Source organism: Bactrocera oleae, chromosome X (genome assembly GCF_042242935.1).
Source record: "Bactrocera oleae isolate idBacOlea1 chromosome X, idBacOlea1, whole genome shotgun sequence".
NCBI classification, from domain to species: Eukaryota; Metazoa; Arthropoda; class Insecta; order Diptera; family Tephritidae; genus Bactrocera; species Bactrocera oleae.
This window is the reverse complement of record NC_091541.1, coordinates 30,109,275-30,129,206: the sequence shown is the minus strand read 5'-3', so window position 1 is coordinate 30,129,206 and position 19,932 is coordinate 30,109,275. Positions and strand designations below refer to the sequence as shown.

General features: G+C 34.6%; 1 protein-coding gene and 1 long non-coding RNA gene across 7 annotated transcripts in view; one reads left to right on the top strand and one right to left on the bottom strand.

Moving 5' to 3' along the window:
- Positions 1-426: 426 nt before the first annotated feature.
- The window catches only part of dpr7 (defective proboscis extension response 7), a 33,126-nt gene continuing 13,620 nt past the window's right edge, over positions 427-19,932 (top strand). The window contains exons 1-7 of one of the 6 annotated variants that reach the window (XM_070112705.1): positions 428-854; positions 11,345-11,522; positions 13,600-13,715; positions 13,939-14,149; positions 15,762-15,815; positions 17,305-17,407; positions 19,706-19,893. In XM_070112705.1, coding sequence (XP_069968806.1) covers positions 11,417-11,522; positions 13,600-13,715; positions 13,939-14,149; positions 15,762-15,815; positions 17,305-17,407; positions 19,706-19,893 — 778 coding nt within the window. In that variant the 5' untranslated portion in view covers positions 428-854; positions 11,345-11,416. The other 5 variants (XM_070112704.1, XM_070112707.1, XM_070112706.1 and 2 more) reach the window with 5 other exon arrangements.
- Positions 9,624-10,472, bottom strand: LOC138858170 (uncharacterized). Its single transcript, XR_011397392.1, has 2 exons — positions 10,340-10,472; positions 9,624-10,279 (listed from the first exon to the last, which is right to left on the bottom strand). It is a non-coding gene; the product is annotated as an uncharacterized lncRNA (long non-coding RNA).

The following is a 19,932-nucleotide window of genomic DNA, read 5'->3' as shown; positions in this document are numbered from 1 at the left end:
TGCAACACATAAGGAGTTTGCGTAAGAAAGGGACGAACGATCACACGTTCACAAGAGTTTCGGTTAGAATTGCCAACTGGGACTCAAGAAACTTATAGAAACTTTAATAAAAATCTTTGGTAGCGCTGTTGGGTAAATAATCGGTCATTTAATCGATTGTTGGTTTACAGGCGTACGCTTACAAAATTTCAATCACAGCGCCACCATTGATTGGCAGGTTTAGAGAATGGCCACAAATTAATTTTATTTTTAAGAAAATTTGCCTTTATTTTAGATACATTTAGCTTAATTCCGTAAATCCATAAACCTTTTAATATTTTTAAAGAGACAAGTTTTCCCTTTTCAAATCAGGGAATATTTAGTGGCATCACCGTTATAATCTCTCGCCGCCTTTTGTGTACACACTCATACTCGTGATGTGATGTTATTTATTAAAACTCGCTTAAATTACCATTTTACTAGACTCGTTTGCTATAACACGTTGTATAGATACTTGTTACCCTTCCCAAAGCATTTAACGCGTAATGGCCGATCCGCTGCTGGGTTGCTAACAATATACATTGTGGCATGACCAGCATATTGTATTTTTAAATTGAAATATTTAAAAGCGCCAGAATAGCAGACGTGTAAACATTTTGGTTAAAAGATTGAAGCATGTAATATTAATGTGCAATGATTTGTGAAAATAATGTGTACGTGGGAAATTAATGTAACGAGTGAAAGGCTAAAACGTTGATATGGACAGTGCAAAATACACATTGCAACGAAGGTCAACAAAACACCAACTAACAGTAACATAGGAGGAAATAAACTTCGATAAAAGTATTGAAAGAAACAATTTTATTAAATATATGGTATATGCACATTTTATGTTATATGTATGTATGTCTATAAAGGAGCTGATGTGTGCTAATATCTGTTAAAGTTGATAAATTTTTTCATGCATGCACATGTAGTTATGGGGTTATTTCGTGGAAAGTAAACGTTTAGTGTATGATATCGGGCTTTAGAATTTTATTACAAACTTTTATTACAAAAGTATGTCCTGTTTGGTATACGATCATTGATCAACTGTGTCTCAGTGCAACCAATGGATACTGTATTTAATAAATATATTTTTAGACGGCTGTGTGTATTTTAATCGATGTGCATAAATTATGTGTATACGTGTGGCACAAGAAAATAGAAAGTAAACCATAACAGCTTGGATATTGAGTGGTTGTTGTACTAATACATACCTACAAGTACAGGCGCATTTTGGAGCAAAAGAAGTATATCGTCACCTGAAATGCAAAACATCAAAAACTTCCAAAGTGAAGTTTTTTAATGATTACAATTCATTGCATCATATTACATATATGTATGTGCAAAATTTTAAGCTATCAGCGTATCCAGGTTATAAATAAATCTTACATTTTGTTTCAATATGAGTAAATGAGAATAAAATATAAACTTTAAACCCGCCTATCGTGAGAATGGCACTCATCCTAAGATATAGTAGCACTAGTTTAGAAACTATTAAAATAAATATCTGCGCATAATATACATATAATTCCAGAATTTTTGAAGAACATGCATTAAAAATTGTACATAGTAGAAAAAGTATTTACAGTTGATAATTTTTAAGTGACTTATAAAATGTTTGAGTTTTAAGTTTTTTTTGTGTGGAAATATCTTGCCAAATTTTGTAAATTATTTTATGCTCTCAACAGCTTGTCGTTTGAACGTGATGCTAGTAATCATTACTAGAACGGAATTGTATATAGCGAATCTTATGTTGTACGTCTTATTCGTAAAATCGAAAAATTCTTGAAAGCGAATTAGTTATATTTACCGATAAGATAATTTTAATAAGACACATTCCGAAGAGTTTTTTTCGAAGAACTTAGAATGAAATCTCTTCGTTATGGGCTTTAAAACTAGTGGTACTGTTTTAAAGCCAATGACGATTTTGGTTTGGGACTTTGTTTCGATACTGAGTCATAAATCATTTGTTGAAGCCTTCTCTATTCTAGGAATTTCACTTCCCTACTAATTTCGTGCGATGCGTTTTTTCATCAAATTCCTCGTTTTTAAATTTAATTTTTTTTATAGTACAAACTGACGAATTTGGAACTCCATATTTCGCTGATAAGGCCTTTACTGGTGGAATCACCCAAAATCTTTAGTTTGTTTTTCAATCATTAACGCTTTCTATTTGCGCTTTTTAAACCAAACGAAATAGAAGCAACCGCACGAAAAAGTATTTTGAACTGACTAAATTAATTTTTAATCCAAAGTCAATGGAACTTAACAACAGTTATACGTTAGTTTTTGCCAGAAGTGCGAAGTACAAGCTAAAAATATAGCAGCGTTAACAAAATCGAATAATTAAATCCTTTGCCTTCGTAATAGAAAGAGTGCTTTTTGGACATGTGTTGTTTAAGAAGAAATAAAACTGGCCAAAATTTAGCTTTATTATAAATACAAGATGAAACGTAATTTTGGGCGAGTCACCCCCGCTCTCTCGTAAAACATTTATGGTATCAGAATTCTTTAACATTATTGAGATACAGAGTGATATAATTATAATACATAAAAAGCAATTATACTGTACGTCGGAGATTATAACCTTGTTAGTATATGGGGACTGTAGCAAAAGTAATTTAAGTACTTCAAAGCTTAGTGCAAACGATTCTAGTAGAAGATGTTCTAAAAAAAGAGAAGAGGGACTAAAAATCAACTTATGTAAATTTATACCTGTATGAAGAAGACTACATAGGTATAAGAGGCTTAACTTCTAATATTTCATCTATAACGAGGTGCAAATCTTTTGCGAAACTGTATAGTTTTGTTACCGAAGAGCAGTCAGATAAAGATCAGAAAGGACAGACTAACTGAGTCCTTTGTGATGCCACCAACTCCTAATTTCGGATCGACTGGACTGTGGTAACCATATCCTCTAATCCTAAAATTAGGATAACGTCGCTTTTTCCTAAACGAAGGGCCTTAGCGGGATATTTATCTGTACGATCTTTATCCTCCAGACTTTTTTCCAAAAAGGCGAGTTTCGCATTAGCCCCATAACCAACTCCATTCTCCTCGAACAACCACTCGAGACCGAACACGGATGCGTCAATCAACGATCCGACCCCAATGCTCCCCGCAACTGAAAGGACGAAGTCGATTTTTCCCTTCTCCACCTTTGCTCCTAAAGTTTGGGAGTCAGCCGTTTTGGGGTCCATCGGAGGGATTTGTAGAACCACCTTCTCAAAACCATAGCTTATGGCTTCTTTCGTGTAGCTAAGAATAGGTGTTTAGAAGTATCAGCGCCTGCTGATATGGATCCCCAGTATTCTCTAGCCTGATCACTCTCCAAAAGTAGTGGGTAGTGAAAGATTGATATAGACAGGCAGAGGATTCAGTTGGGAGTCTGACTTAAGCACGTGGGTGCTTATTTAGTGGCATCACCGTTATAATCTCTCGCCGCTTTTTGTGTACACACTCATACTCGTGATGTGATGTTATTTATTAAAACTTGCTTAAATTACCATTTTACTAGACTCGTTTGCTATAACACGTTGTATAGATACTTGCCGATATGGATCCCCAGTCTTCTCTAGCCTGGTCACTATCCAAAAGTAGTGGGTAGTGAAAGATTGATATAGACAGGCAGAAGATTTAGTTGGGAGTCTGACTTAAGCACGTGGGTGGAGTGGAAGATACAGTTTAAGCGCCGTCTCAAGTCTTCTTCCCAAAATTTCCGCACCCTGGCTATAGCTTCCTTATAGAGGGAAGGTGATCGTTCACCAGCAAATCTCGTTATTTTATGCTATCCATGGAACATAATTAGTTAGGTAGGTAGAGTGGCTGTCTATCGACGCACCTAGGTCTTTAGGAGGCTCATTGGGATACCACCTGGACTTAAGCCCCCTCACTCTATGGGCTCCTCTCGGAACTACCCGTGCTTCGTACAATAGTTGAGATTATTTTCCTATATAGAGCTTTGCATTCGCATAGAAGATGTTTAATAGTCTCCTCCTCTTCTACCTCTTGACAGCTTCTACAAAAGTCGTTATATGGCGTTCCTAGCCTACTGTGTATTAGACCACCTGTTAGCACTCTTAATAGAGTTCTTACTTGTATATCTTTTTAAGTTTTTCGGCATGTGCGGCCCATACTCCATTCATGCCATGTTTGCCTGCTTGTTGAGCAAGTCAGGGATTGATTCCACCGGAAACACTCAATTATGTTTATAACATATTTGTCAATTAAATATCTGCAAGTAGCCAGAGGCATATAAATTCCTTCATTTTCGTAGTCTAATTGTAGTCCAGAGCCGGTTCTGGCTAGTTCATCTGCTTCACAGTTCTCAGGTGTTTGATCCACTAAGGGATCAAAGTATTCTTGCACTAACTTTGACGAAACCCTAAGAAACTTTAGTGATTTTGAAGCCGCCTGGCTATCTGTATATATAAAAATATTCTTTGTCGTGAGCACACTCAGGGCAAGAAAGCTTTCTTTAATTGCTTTAATCTCCGTCTGGAAGACACTACAGTGGTGGAAGGCGATTTTGGTATCTAGTTTTGCAGAAAAAACGCCACCTCCCACTCGATAACCTAGCTTTGAGCCATTAGTATAGATGCTTATCCCTGCGCCCATGTCCCCCTCTCCCCTTTCCCACTCTTCTTTGGAAGGGAAGGCAATATTGGGGACAGAATTTAAATTCGACTTAATATTATTTTAAAAATCCTTGGAAAGGGAAAGAAACGGGAACTTCCTTAGTATCTTAGAATGTCCTTTGTTTGGCAGCTAATAAAAAGCTAAGAGCTGACTTAGCTGCCATTTGCTTACAAAACAAGTCGATAGTAGGTGTAAAATTACGTTAGGGCCTGGCTTGGTGTTGTTTTGAGAGCTACACTGATGCAAATACTACTTCCTCTTTGTATGTTTTCCATACGTCTTACTGCGTATTTCATTTCCGTTATTGGACCGTAGGTGGCAACACTTCAAACTGTAAAGCTGTAATTTTTTGGCTGTGAACTTTTGTGTTTTATTTTACAAAATTCTTCAATCTTAATTGTTTTTTTTTAGTGATTTAATACAATGTTTAGTGATTTGACTCTGAGTTGCAAGCTAAGTATTAAATGTTCTTAAGTTTTGTGCATTATAAAAAAGTTTAAATTTTCGAATTTTTGGTGCCGAGTCAACTTTTTGTTTTATTTTGTTCTATTTTATCTCTTTATTTATCTCATTTACTTCTTTATTCACAGCTGTGTTGCGTGTATCTTTTTATTTGTTCCAGTTCATCTAAAACAGCTCGCTATATTGCTTTTTCAAACTGTGTTGGTTTTGAACTTTGTTGCATTTTTTTTATTTTGCTCTATTTTCTCTCTTTATTTATCTGTCATCTAAAACTGCTCGCTATATTGCTTTTTTAAACTGTGTTGGTTTTGAACTTTGATAAAAAATTGCTATTATTTTTGCATTTGTTCTTAATTGAATTTATTTTTATTAATATTTTATTAACACACTAATTTATTATATATCTAGTAGATTTTGTTTTACTTACAATTTTATTTAATCTTCATTCTTGTTGTTTATTATGTCTTGTAACTTCCCCAACTGTAACATTAAAGGCGAGTTTCATGCTGGCTTTGTGATGGGCTTGCCCATATTTAATGTGCTGGACTAACATGATGAATCTTTAATTCTATACTCGACTGTAAGGGATTGCGTTGGTCCTGTTTAAATTGTAGATCTATTGAAATTGATCTATTTAAAGTTTATAGGCAGACACGCAATGGCTTTAACGAAATCGGTCGAGATCTTGTAACCCTCACCGAAAAATTTAGGCACTACAAAAAATTGTTCAAATCTTTTAAGTGTCTGAATGATTCTCACGAATCCTCCAAACCTGCTCCTAAGCGCAAACGTCCTTCCGATGAAGTAACACTTAGTTCTTCTGTACAGATGAGAACGTCTCCTCCCAATGAACTAATAAATCTCTCTTTTCCTTGCCCTCAAGGTGATAAGCTGTCAACATCCAAAGAGCTCAATTCTCCAAAAGCTCTATCTAATAGTAATAAGTGTCTCACAATTCCAGAGGCTCCCCCTAATAACTTAGCATCTGTTAAAAATTTGGTAATTATTCCACCTAAAAAGTCTATATTTATTTCTAGACTTGCCAAAGATACCTTGGTGGAGGACATTAAGTCTTACATTTCGTCACGTTTAAAAATTGATGATATCAATATCCGTAAATTTAACTTCAATTATGATAGAAGTATATCATCGTTTAAAATAGACGTATCTCTTGAAACATTAAAAAAGATCTTAGATAGTTCATTCTGGCCACCTGGGCCTTTTGTACGCGAATTAAATCTAAACTTAGAAGTCAAACTGAATGAACAATGAAAACATTGTTAAATTACCAAAAGCAACCACCGATATAAAAAACTGGTTGGTAGAAATTCGCTAAGCATTTATTATCAAAATGTTAGAGGTCTTAATACAAAATTAACTGACTTGTATTTGAACAGTTTCAATTTTAATTTCCATATAATTGGATTTACAGAAACTTGGTTAAAACCTCACATTTTTGATAATGAGATTTTAAACAGCGAATTTCAAATTTTTAGATGTGATCGACTGAACAGAATCGGTGGAGGTGTTCTACTTGCCGTGCATTCCTCTATCCCATCTGAAAATATTCTTGTTCCAGGGACCGACTCATTTGAATTTAAATGTATTAGAGTCTATGTTAATAGTTGCTTTATTTATTTAACCCTGTCTTATATACCACCCCATTCGGACTTATCTGTATACATGCTTCTTTAATAAATAGTGATACTTCGAGATGGCAAGTAATGCAGATTCAATAATCGTATTAGGAGATTTCAATTTACCGTGTGCTTCGTGGAAAGCTTTCGATGACTATATCGTACCGATTTGCAATCGGTCATGTTTTCATGAGTTTTTCGAAAAAATGTCCGAGTTGGGTCTGAACCAAATTAATTTGACTCCGAATAAATTTGGTAAATGCTTAGATTTAGTATACGTTGATACCTCTTCAAAGTGTTCCGTAATTCAGAGTAATCCTCTTGTTCTACCAGGCGACTCGTATCATCCCGCTTTGGAAAATATCTGTCGAATTCATAGGCAATGATGATGATTTCAGAATAGAAGTTTGATTTCATATACTAACTGCAACCATATACGAAATGTCCTAAACTTCCAGCCAATTTCTGCACTATTGCACTATTGTACACGGACAAAATTAATTAGTTGCCCGTATTTTCCACATTGCATTTAAATCATAACTGGCTCGGTAATTGAGTTATATGGACAGAAAAATTAGTTTCAATAATAACATTTTAAATACTAAATTAAACTGCTTACTCATTATAATTTAATTATACCTTAGCCACAGCAAGGCGTGGCCGGGGTCTTCTAGTTGTTAATAAAAGTAAATGTATAAGTCCGTGGTTTTCGAAAGAGTTATATAAATTGAAAAACAGAAAAACTCGAGCCTTTAAACATTTAAAAAAAACCGTTTCACTTGTCGACTATTCTAAATATTCTGTATTGCGTCGACAATATTTTGACCTTAACAAAAAATGTTATAATAATTACTTAAATAAAGTAAAAAAAGAATAGTGTAAGTAATCCAAAATCGTTTTATGATTTCGTCAACTCCAAACGCAGGATTTCCAAAATTCCGTCCGCGATGAAATACAAATCTATCATTTCAAGTGACAATGACATTATATCCCATATGTTTGCAGAATTTTTCAAGTCAAACTACTGTAATAATTCTTCTACACCTTTTTCTTATCAGCACGTGCTGTGTTCGAATACTTTAATTAACGCTCCAATTATTTCTGAAGTAGACGTCCTACTTAATTTAAATAAGTTAAAACCATCTTTTAGTTACGGCCCAGACATAATACCCTCATGCTTATGGTGCCAAATATATTTACTTGCCTTTAACAAGGATATTTAATTCCTCTCTTAAACACGGTATATTTCCTTTGCATAAAAGTGGATTTAGATCCAACATTAAATACTAGAGGTAAAACTAAACTAACCTAAACTTTTTGAAGCTATCATCATTAACCATATAACCTTTTCGATTTCTCCGTTAATTTCCTCATCTCAGCATGGATTTCGTAAAGGGAAATCGACTCTAACAAACTTGCTTGAATTTGTAAACCATGTATCATTGGGTTTTAGGGAATATTAGCATACGGATGTTATATTATATACACAGACTTTAGCAAAGCTTTCGATAAAGTAAATCTCTCGATTCTCATACATAAACTTGATCTGCTGAGCTTTCAGCCAAGATTTCTTAAATAGGTAGCTTCTTATCTCTATCATAGAGCACAACGAGTGATATTTGAGGAGAGTATCAGATACAATTAATGTCTCTTCAGGTGTTCCGCAAGGTAGTCATATTGGCCCGATTCTGTTCTTGTTGTTTATAAACGATATCTCTTCAGTAATAGAATTCTCAAAACTTTTATTATACGCTGACGACGTAAAACTTTTAAATCATAGACTTCAACTGAGGAAAGGTGTCTGTTGCAAACAGAGTTAAACAGTATGGTTGCATGGTGTGATAGCAATGATTTGCCATTGAATCTGAATAAATGTAAGACGATGTGCTTTTCCCGTAGATCTGTGCAGCCCTTTTCTTATGTAATAAAACACCATATTCTGGAGCAAGTTTTTAACTAAGTTGATTTGGGAGTTAATATGGACCCTAAGCTTAATTTTAGTCTTCATATTGATACCATGGTCTTGAAAGCAAAAGCTGTCCTCAGTTTTGTTAAACGTTGGTCTAAAGAATTTGAAGATTCGTATATTACTAAAACACTTTATACAACTTTGGTTGGACTTATATTGGAATATGGCTCTGTTGTATAGAACCCTAGTTACCAAATCCATTCTGACAAGTTAGAGTCTGTTCAAAAACAATTTTTACTTTTCGCCTTAGCGCATTTCCGATGGGATTCTAGGGTAAGTCTAACTCCATACACTAGTCGTTTAAAACTTATTAATCTACCTACACTTTCTAGTCAAATCTAGAATGGAATAGTTTGCAGTTCTTTTCTCCTGTCTGAAAGGAAATTTAATATCCCGGTTCGCTTTTTGAGGCAGCTTAGACCTTTACTGTTAAAATCCTGTAGATTAAATTTTGAACTAAACGAACCATTCCGCCGTATATGACATGATTTTAATTCTCATTCCAGCATGTGACTTATCTGACTCACTTTTCAAAATTAAAAATACTTTATTGTTTTTTTTCAATAAATTAAAACGTAACAATTTATTATATCGTAACTATAAATCTTAGCTGTTGAAATTTTTGTTTCTATAGCTGAGCAGTTGTAGATCTCAACACTTAAAAAACTCCCTTGCCTTTTCTGACTTGGCTAATTCCGCACGTATGCGGACTGCGCCCCTCGCGTCGGTCGGGCGGGAGGAGGGTAATCGTTGGGTTATGATACAATTCTATGTCTAGGAAGGCTACGAAAGTGTATTCTTAAGCTTTCAGAGATATTCAAACTCAGTTACCATTGAGCTTAGTGCTGTTTTTTCTTAGAATACGCATGTTGCGAAACTGCCATTTTTCTGGGTTTAAGTTTCCTCTTATGTCTACTTCTATTAGCCTTTCCAACGTTTTTAAAAGGAATGAGGAAAGACTAATTGGACTAGTATGTTATTATATAGCTTTGGGACTGGTGTAACTGAGCCAGGAATAAACCGTCGGATCCTGGCGATGTGAAGAGCTTGAAACTCTCTATCGCCCAATATAATATTGTACATTACTTGTTGAATCATAGGAATACGTTTTGTTAGCTTTTGCAAGTGCACCTGCCAGTTCGTTTTCCTATGATTTTTACCCTGCCTACATCCTCTTCAATTATACACTGAATGTATCGCTAATCCGAAAAGGAGTGTTCCTAAAGAACTCTCCATTGGGTTAACCTATTTATCAATTCTTTCGACATGAGTGTAATGTCTAATATCTCCTGGTTTCTTGTTAGAAATGCTGCAAAACAAAGTCCTAGTATCTGGTAAATATTAAAAGAGCCACTCACATCTTTTGTTGATGTTCGTACTACCCCATAATGTGTGGTGTAAATTGGAGTCACATCCAAGTATAGTCAAGCATCTGGATGCTTCGCTGTTCCGTACAAGCTCTTTCACCACCTGCATATAACAAGACACTAATCGGTCTTTATTACTGCCCGTCTCCCAGCTTACTGTTGTGGTGTCTTGATTACTATAGCTATATAACATGAAAACATTCAGTTTTTTTTATTAGCTATTATACATGTCGTAGCCTTACCTTCGCAGTTTGCCATGAATAAATTATAGCCCGGTGTCCTCAGTCCGCAAAAAACGCCCTACATTAACCCATGGCTCCTGAACGAGGACGAAGTCAGGCTGTTCTGCCGCTATGCTAGAGAAGCTAATTTTCTGTGATGGGAACCAAACATATTGTCTTATCTGCAGTGTTTTGAGTGTCGCTCAGAAGCTCTCTCTCAGTATATAATTTAGAGAGTCTGTCTGCAAGCTTAGACCCCGAAAAACACTCACCTTGCTCACTGCTTTCTAGTCACTCTAGTCTAGTGTCACTCGAGGACTCCATAAGATTTAGCTCGTTTTTACAAATCTCATTTTCCGATGCCGAGAGGTCTACTGCATCGGTGGTGACCTTCACCTTCGTGAACTCATAGTAAATCTCCCCACCATTTTTCGTCAGCGGTTCTATGGATTCTTTTGCTAACAACAACAAAATCTGCATTGTGTCCATTTCTTCTCCACGCCAGATTCCGTTGCGGACTCTTCGAAGACCCTGGTGAATCTCTTGTCCTCAGTTCTCAGGTTCGGGGTGCAGGGCAAAATCGAGCGTGGTATATTTTTATACTCTGAACAAGGTATTTTGAGTTTGCCACGATGATTGTAACACCCAGAAGTTAACGTCGGAGTCCCTGTAAAATATATACATACATATGTATGTAAAATGATACGTATGACGAGCTGAGAAGATTTAGGCATGTCCGTCTATCTGTATAACGCGATCTAGTTCCTCACTATTTGAGATATCGGTCTGAATTTTGCACACGTCCTTTTCTCCCCAAGAAGCTGCTTATTTGTAGAAACCGCCGATATTGGACAACTTTAACATATAGTTGCCATAGAGACTGACCAATTAAAATCAAGTTCTCGTAAGGAATATTTTTTATTTGTGAAGGGTATTCTAGTATCGGTGCAACCGAAGTTAACGTTTTTCTGCTTTGAAATTTTTTTATAACAAATAATCAATATTATCACTGTTTCATTCTTGCAGTTTTAAAGGACAGACTTGACTAAATATGGATTTGGTGTCGCAAAATCATCAATAAACGCTGAAAACGACAGCATGATAAGTGCAATAATAAATAACATTCGTTTACAACCGTTTTTGTATTTGATTTTGCACTTTTATTTAAATTTTATCCACTCCACATCCCAGAGCAGTTTGAACGGTGAGTATTTTACTCCATTTCTACACGACTAAAAGCCATACATATAAACATATATAAATTATTAAAATAAAGCTGTATAATATAATATATAATATGCTAAAAGAAAATAGCATTATATTCAAAACATTTAATTATCCATTGTCTTACAGGTTAGAAGCTTCTTTTTTAAGGCTTAAAATAGTAGGAATGTGCTATCATTTGTTCATGCTAGAAACCCTCCATCATTTTTAAATCTTGATGGAAATGATCAAGTAGAGTACTTTTATGCTCATAACTCACCGCTATTACCCACTGAGCTATGTTCGAAGGTTTTATATATAATTTCTCCTGCAGCCAGTAGTCGCCTCGCCGATTATTCAGCGAAGAGGCCTATAAGTGGTTGGTGTGGTTCTTAGAGCTGCCGTTATGCAGGGCACACGGGTTATGCCAAGCTTCTACCTACATGTATATAAGCCATTGCTGGTCTTTCGTACTCTTTCTTCTACATTGTGCTTCCACCACAGTTTGCTGTCCAAGACTCTACCTCAAGGTACTTTACGCGGTCCTTGAGAAAGAGTTGTGTCCCATTTATCGAAGGGAATTCGAATTTTCTGGCAGATCCGTTTTCTCCGGAGTCAACCCCTGACCCGCTTGCGATGCCCAATTCTGGATTGAATTGAGAGTGGTGATCATAATACATATTCACGACAAATGTAATTTTTGGATTATTTACACAACGCATTCTTAAAGAGGGAATATGGATATTAAAATAAATTAACGGATTATAATGCCATTAACTTTTTTATTAGCCATTATACATGTTCTAGCCTAACTTTCGCAGTTTGCCATGTATAAATTATAGGCCTGGTTCCTGAATGAGAACGAATTCAAGCTGTTCTGCCGCTATGCGGTTAATTAGAGCTAGAGAAGCTAATTTGCTGTGATGGGAACCAAACTTAGATTAAGAAGTCGCTCAGAAGCTCTCTTTTAGTATATAATTTAGAGAGTCTGTTTGCAAGCTTAGACCCCAAAGAACACTCACCTTGCTCACTGCTTTCTAGTCATTCTAGTCTAGTGTCACTCGAGGACTCCATAAGATTTAGCTCGTTTTTACAAATCTCATTTTCCGATGCCAAGAGGCATACTGCATCGGTGGTGACCTTCACCTTCGTGAACTCATAGTAAATCTCTCCACCATCACGTCAGCGGTTCTATGGATTCTTTTGCTAACAACAACAAAATCTGCATTGTGTCCTTTTCGTCTCCACTCCAGATTCCGTTGCAGAGTCTTCGAAGACCTTGACGAATAGGATAGAGATCCCTCAGTTCTGAGGTTCGGGGTGCAGGGCGAAATCGGTCATGGTAAACTTTAGAGGATGCCCACGCTCATGTTAGTGCTTGGCGGGTGATAACGGAAGCCATAGTGTTCTTTAAGTGATGCAACGCATTTGAACCATCCCGCGCACAGACAAACCTTAGCTGGGTTAGCGAAAGCGGATTTTGTCAGCCATAGTGAAATTGTTTGTTTTTTGTTGATTGTTACGCAACTGATCATCCTGTGCAAGCGGTTGATGTCTCTAATTAAAGTGCATCTGTCCGTCTATATAAATCAGGTTTTCTAATTTTTTTCTCTATATATTCACGGCATGTAATAAAATGTTTTTGTATTATTTACACAACGCATTCTTAATGAGGGATTATCGATATTAAAATAAATACAGATTATTATGCCGTTAAGTAATATAATAGTAATTTTTGGGTTATTATCGATGTATATAAAGCTGAACGTTACTTCTGGATTTTAACAGCTTCGCACGACATCCTGCAGACTAATTACTCAAATTATAACATAGAATTAGCGGTACTAATGAAATTTTTCTTTTGTGAACCTAAGCTGTTGATTTCATAATGTGCCAACAAAAAAAATAATACTTTCAAATTATTCGAGAAAAATAAATATCACTTAACTAATTAAGTAAGATCCTTATGTATTAGAACAGAGTTCTAACGATTTGCTAGCACCAACTCGTCGAATATAAGAACTAACTTACCTTAAAGTGACTCGATGTAACTAATGTTTTCAATAAACTGTTTCCAGATTTCATAGCCATGGAGCGTCCATATTTTGATGATATTAGCCCACGAAACGTATCGACAGTAGCTGACGAACCCGCCATATTAAAATGCCGAGTTAAGAACAAAGGCAACCGTACGGTATGTGAATGAAACTTAATCAAATAAACACAAATTTTGTGAGCAATCTCATCCTTCCATCAAGCCAAAAAAAATTTATGCAATTATTTTGGGAACGGCAATCAATAATTTGAGTCGGTTGTTGTTCACTCCACTGCATTCTCGCAATGAAGCTCTTCGTTTGGAATAGTCTTAGATATTTAGTTAAGTTTACCAATCGTTTGTATAATTATTAATTTTTAAGGTTTCATGGATGCGCAAACGAGATCTTCATATTCTAACCACCAACATTTATACATACACTGGCGATCAGCGTTTTTCCGTCTTACATCCGCCAGGAAGTGATGATTGGGACTTGAAAATCGATTACGCACAACAAAGAGATAGCGGAATTTACGAATGTCAAGTAAATACAGAGCCGAAAATCAATTTGGCAGTGTCACTGGAAATAAATGGTAAGCAATTTTTGTCGTTTTTATAAAATATAATTTCTTGTATTGTGGCAATTTAAATTTTTCGTTGTCATATTACATATGTATGTGTCATCTCTATGATACCTTAAAATTTAGTATATACTGCGGATCTACAAGTATTTACATACGATTTAAAAATAACATCAATATATTTACTTTTCTAGATAAACTGTGAAAATTCATGTCTCAATCCAAATGAGCGGGAATAGTGTGTTTAAAAATAAAAATCGTTTTCTATAACTTTTGGAGTCATTTATAAATATAATATTACAAATTCTATGCCTTTTCCTCATCTGAAATGCGACTTAGAAATGTGTCTTCTCAGATTAAAGTGATTGCAAGATTGGTTAATGCAACAAAACTTCATTTAGTAGTTAAATGAAACACTCCGTTATAATCACTGTTTGCTGCCCAGCTTTTTTACTAATATCACATCCTTTAGATACAATATGCCTCCAATAAATTAACTTATCCGTTCTAACAGTTTTTATACCCTCACGACATGTTGAGCAAAGTATACTAAAATTGTATTCATCTACTGTTCACTACAACTGTTAGCATTCAAAATTATTCGGCATAGGTATGAAACATCAAAATCATCACACTGTATATTGTCCGTCCGTCAATCAGTTTACCCATATAAGCGATAACTTGAGTACAAATATAGATATCTTGATAGATCTTGCTACAGGTAGTCCTTGGCATTTTAACGAGGTTCGTATTGCGGATAGGTAAAGTCAGTCATTTCCGCGCAATGTAAAGTTAGATCAGTCTATTTACGGTACATGTGAATCGGTTAAAAACTGTACAATTGGTAAGCACCACCCAGCAAGTCCTGGATCAATTTGAATCAAATTTGTTGTATTGCATTTACGTGACATCCTTACTTTTGGCGAAATAAAAGGTGGTGGCATATTTGCATGGGCAAGTCATTCAAAAAGTTTAATACGAACTACTAAAGCTAAACACATTAAGAAAATATTATTTTACTTGGTGCAGCATACTTTAATTTAATGTCAAAAGTGGACGAAACTAGCTCAGTCTCAAAATATATATTTTCGACTTTCGGCATTTTTTTCGTGAACGATTTAAATACATAGAACGTATTCGTTTCATTCCATATTTCATTTTCGACCTTCGTACCATGTGTAAATTTTAATAAAATTAAGTTGACATTTTTGTTGAACACAATGTAGTATGACGTCTAACATGGAGGGGATTAGTTCAGATCTGGTTATAGCCCCCATATGTCCAAAATAATGGTTTTCGTCCTTCTAATTGATTGAAATTTGGAACTATTTCTCATTTCTGTAATTCTTACAAAGTGCGACAGTACAATTTTGTCATTTAATATTATTTGTTACTTTGGGGGGATAAGGCCAGAGTGTTTTGGTTCTTGCACCTGCGTTTGGTCTTTTATTGGCCCGGATTTTCATACTGCATCTTAATATAGGTCTTTAAATACTTATTTCCTAATAACTTTTTAGTTTTATTGAACCCATTAACACGATAGTTAATACGAATCGCTCTATAACTAAATAAATTAAATAATTTCATAAGTAACACAATTGTTATTTTGCTCTTACATTTGCAGCGGAGGCCGATAATAGAGATAAGATATCCGAATCCCTATACTATGATGCAAAAGGTTAGATCTGCAGTCATTAATACTCGTAAACATATACATTTCACAATTTTGATACAAATACATTGTGTTCTAACTTTGATAAACAATGAATGCGTTTTATAAATGCATGCTAATCGGTAATGTGTCTAATAAAATGTAAACAATTCGGAAATTAAAATAATTTGATTTAATTTTAAGATTTCTATTTATATTTAAATTTAGATTTAAATACTAACCTGGTTGTTAGAGTCATTTGAGGTATTACATAAAACTAACAGAATAATTGCTGCGATTTAGTTTTTAAAACGTACCACGGAAATGCATAATTATTTTCTGGGATTGTTCATTGTACCTATTTAATTGACCATCATAAGGCTAGTATGATAAGTTCTCGTTTTCTTTGGGCATTTCTAAGGGTTAAGAATAATTTATTGTATATTTTTTTTTTGATAAAAACTGTGAGCGATTTATCGATGGTATAATATTAGATATTATATTATATTGTGACGATTACGGATCGTAGAAAAAAATCGAATCGGCGCTAAATTGTCAAAAGCAACTAGTTAGCGAATTCATAGTTGCCAGAATGTTCTAGAAGCAATGTTTTGTTAAAGAGTTACTATATAAGGGCTGCCGGATTGTGCAGCAAACACAGTTCTAGTTAGAGTGTTGTCGTGTTAAGAGCAATTGAGACAATCAAGAAGTGGTTAACTCGAATAATGAACAATAAGTGCTAAGTTGTTGGATTAGAAATAAAGATAAGTGTAAAGCCATTAAATTGGGAATTTTATTTAACAATCCAGTGATCGAACTCAAGAGTGAGTTACAAGGTAGACGATTTATCGAGAAATCCGTTGCAATAGGATATGAATTTCCCATTAACCATATGCAGTTTAACGTTGCAATATTTATTTACTGGTTGTTGAATTTTTTTGCTTACATCTTTGACAAACATTTTGAAATATGGAGAGTAAATTATTCGACGTAATTGCTCTTACGTACAAAATGTATTTAGAAATCAAAACGTTTGTATTGACTTTTAACTATGCGAAAAATTCATTTGTAGACATTTAAAACAAAAGTTGAGGAATCAAGGAAATTTCAGTTGATACAACCAGAATTTCAGTGCGTAAATATAATATGAATATTTACCAGCGGTATGCCTTGGCCGTTTTTTATTTCAGAACAGCTATCAATATAATAAATGTGATAGTGACAAAAACAATTGTACATATACAATTGTAATAGAACTTTCAATCATGGGTCACAAATAAATACTTTAGATTACTGTTTGTCTGGCATTTTAACTCATTAATCACCGAGTTTTATTCATGCACGCGGCTCCAGTAATACGCATACAGATTTTCCAAGTGGCTAATTTCAATAGTTCTGAATGTTAAAAAAATCCTGATGATTTAAAAAAATTTACATTTTATTGACCTTTCATTAATTGATTTCATGTTTTCTACAATATAATGTTATTATATTTATCTCTTATTTCTTTCTTTAGCGGCGCGTGCGAAAATTCTCGGTTCAACAGAAATTCATGTAAAACGGGATAGTACAATCGCATTAGCTTGTTCCGTAAACATTCATGCATCTTCCGTGGCTTGGTAAGATAAATAACTTAAAAATTTTACAAATATCCTATACACAGATTAGAGATTGATATGTTCATAAGCTTTAACAACTAAGGAAGGGCTAAGTTCGGGTGTAACCAAACATTTCATACTCTTGCAAGGATCAAAGCCGGGGAAACACCTCCAGGTGTTGGCAAAATTTTATATTAAACTAGGGAAACTATCGCCGTAATTTCATCCATTTTAATACTCTGTTATTAAAAAGAGATTTTTTTTGAGTTTCATTAAGATTTCAAACATAGATTCATAGATGTGGCATAAAGTGAACCGGAAATTCGAAAATATTTATGTTAGATATATCGATTCTTTGTTGGTATAAGTTTTTACTCGATCTTGTTCATTTTAGGCACAAAGATACAGTGTTGTTAATATTATATTTGCGGATATATGCGGTATAAAGTCTGCCGGAAGTTCGAAAATCTTTCTTTTAAGTATATAGGGGGGCTCATTATTGATCCGATCCAATTTTGGTCACACAGACATACTATTATCAACAAAGGGTTTGCTCCGAATTTTAATTACATATCTCATAAATTGACTGATAGTTACGATGAAATGTTCGCTGTAGGAACTTGAATAGTTGTAATCCAACTTTGACAATTTTTGGCCATAAGAGCTTAGTTAAGGCGCACTATTCGTAAAGTAAATAGTAAGTTTTATTCGGTTACATTCATTGGTGTTTGATTTGTATACTGGAAAGTAAAATCAGATGGCAATTGTGTTATAGGTCATAAAATATGCGATGTCTCCTAAATGTGGGCGGGTCTGGCCCATTTATTTATTGATTTTGCGCGCTTTTAGTGGTTTTTAACAAACGAGGGCAGAGTTCTAATCCGATTTCATCAATTTTCACACTGTCGATAGGATTTGTCGTGAGCGAATTTGGACACAGACAGATTTCAATTCGTTTGGTCATCCTGATCATTTATATATATATAAACCTATATATGAGTATATCTCAATTAGTTTTATGTGATGAAAACAACCGTTAGGTGAACAAAACTATTATTCTCTGTAGCAACATTTTGCAAGAGTATAGCAAATGTAATGCTAAGATAAAATAAAACCCTGCTCGACACTTCTCTGCTCTCTTAAATATTTAAACAATAAACAATAATAGTTCCAGTCATTTGAAGTTTTAGAGACTTAAAGACGGTTTGATTTCATCGCGACTGCCTGTATAGATTATAATCGATAAGTTGAGTTGGAACTGATATATCTTGAAGATATTTAATGTATTTCTGTAGGAGATCATTTAAAAGCTGCCTTTATCATGTTTGCGAAAATCGTATCATAATCTTCTGATATATCAAATCATAACCTTAAATTTAGCCTTAACTCCAAGATGTTGTAAGATTGCACATCGCCGCATTATCGACTGTTCTTTAGTCTTATTTTTACAGACATAGTTTATACTTATGGTGACATTTGTGACAAAATCTGAAAGAAAATCGGTTAAAAAATTGTATATTATAAAATTAAAGAGTGGGTAAATTTAAAATTTTTTAATAATCACAACTAAATAGGTCAACAAGTACACTTAGTTTTTGGGCTCATCATATCGATGTCGTTTTCAAAATATTAATAAAAAATTTAATTTTAAAGATACTTAAGACTGACATTTTAGAACCCTATAAATAAAGTTTTCGTCGATTTTATTGCAAAAACACGGGCTTATATTTCAAATTTCTTGTTTGAAAAAAGATATTTTAAGTTCCATTTGTAATAGTGCTGTGAAAATTTGTATGTTGCGTTTGCTTTGCTAGTGATAAGCCTTATGTATCATTGTTGCCGAATTGTTTACCAATGAACGTGATGCTCTGTTATAAAAGTAAACGAAATCAGGGACCACCCAATGGTAGTTTCAAGTAGTTTGTTATATGCGGTTGAGTTTTGTGTTTAAGCTATGACTTTTATCACTTTAAAGATTGAAGGCTTTTTGTGGGCGTTGGAACGGGCTGATTGTGCCAATTTGCAGTGCCAACGAGTACGTGTACCAAGTCTCAGCAAGGTATTTCAATTTTTACTCTTACTTATCGCTTGTACGGAAGACGGTTAGGTTTAGCATTTTGCAAACAATTAGTAAAAAAAACTACTATAACTTGCACAACATGTTGCGAGAGTATAAAAATATATAAATTAGTGACAGTAGCCCATCAAGTTGGTGTGGGAGCACACTTTTCTTTCGTAGGAGCACACGTTTCGGTAAATTTTTTTAGTGTGTATGTCCAATTTAAGTCGTTTATCTGAAAGTATTTCTTTGTAATTTAGGTATCATGGCGCGTCGATTGTTGACTTTGATTCTCAACGTGGAGGAATCAGTTTAGAAACGGAAAAAACGGATGTAGGTACTACAAGCCGTTTAATGCTGACTCGAGCTTCGCTGCGTGACTCTGGCAACTATACTTGTGTACCAACCAGTGCAATACCAGCATCTGTAAGGGTTCATGTGCTCACGGGTAAAGTATATCTTTGAATAAGTATAAGTAATAAGTATA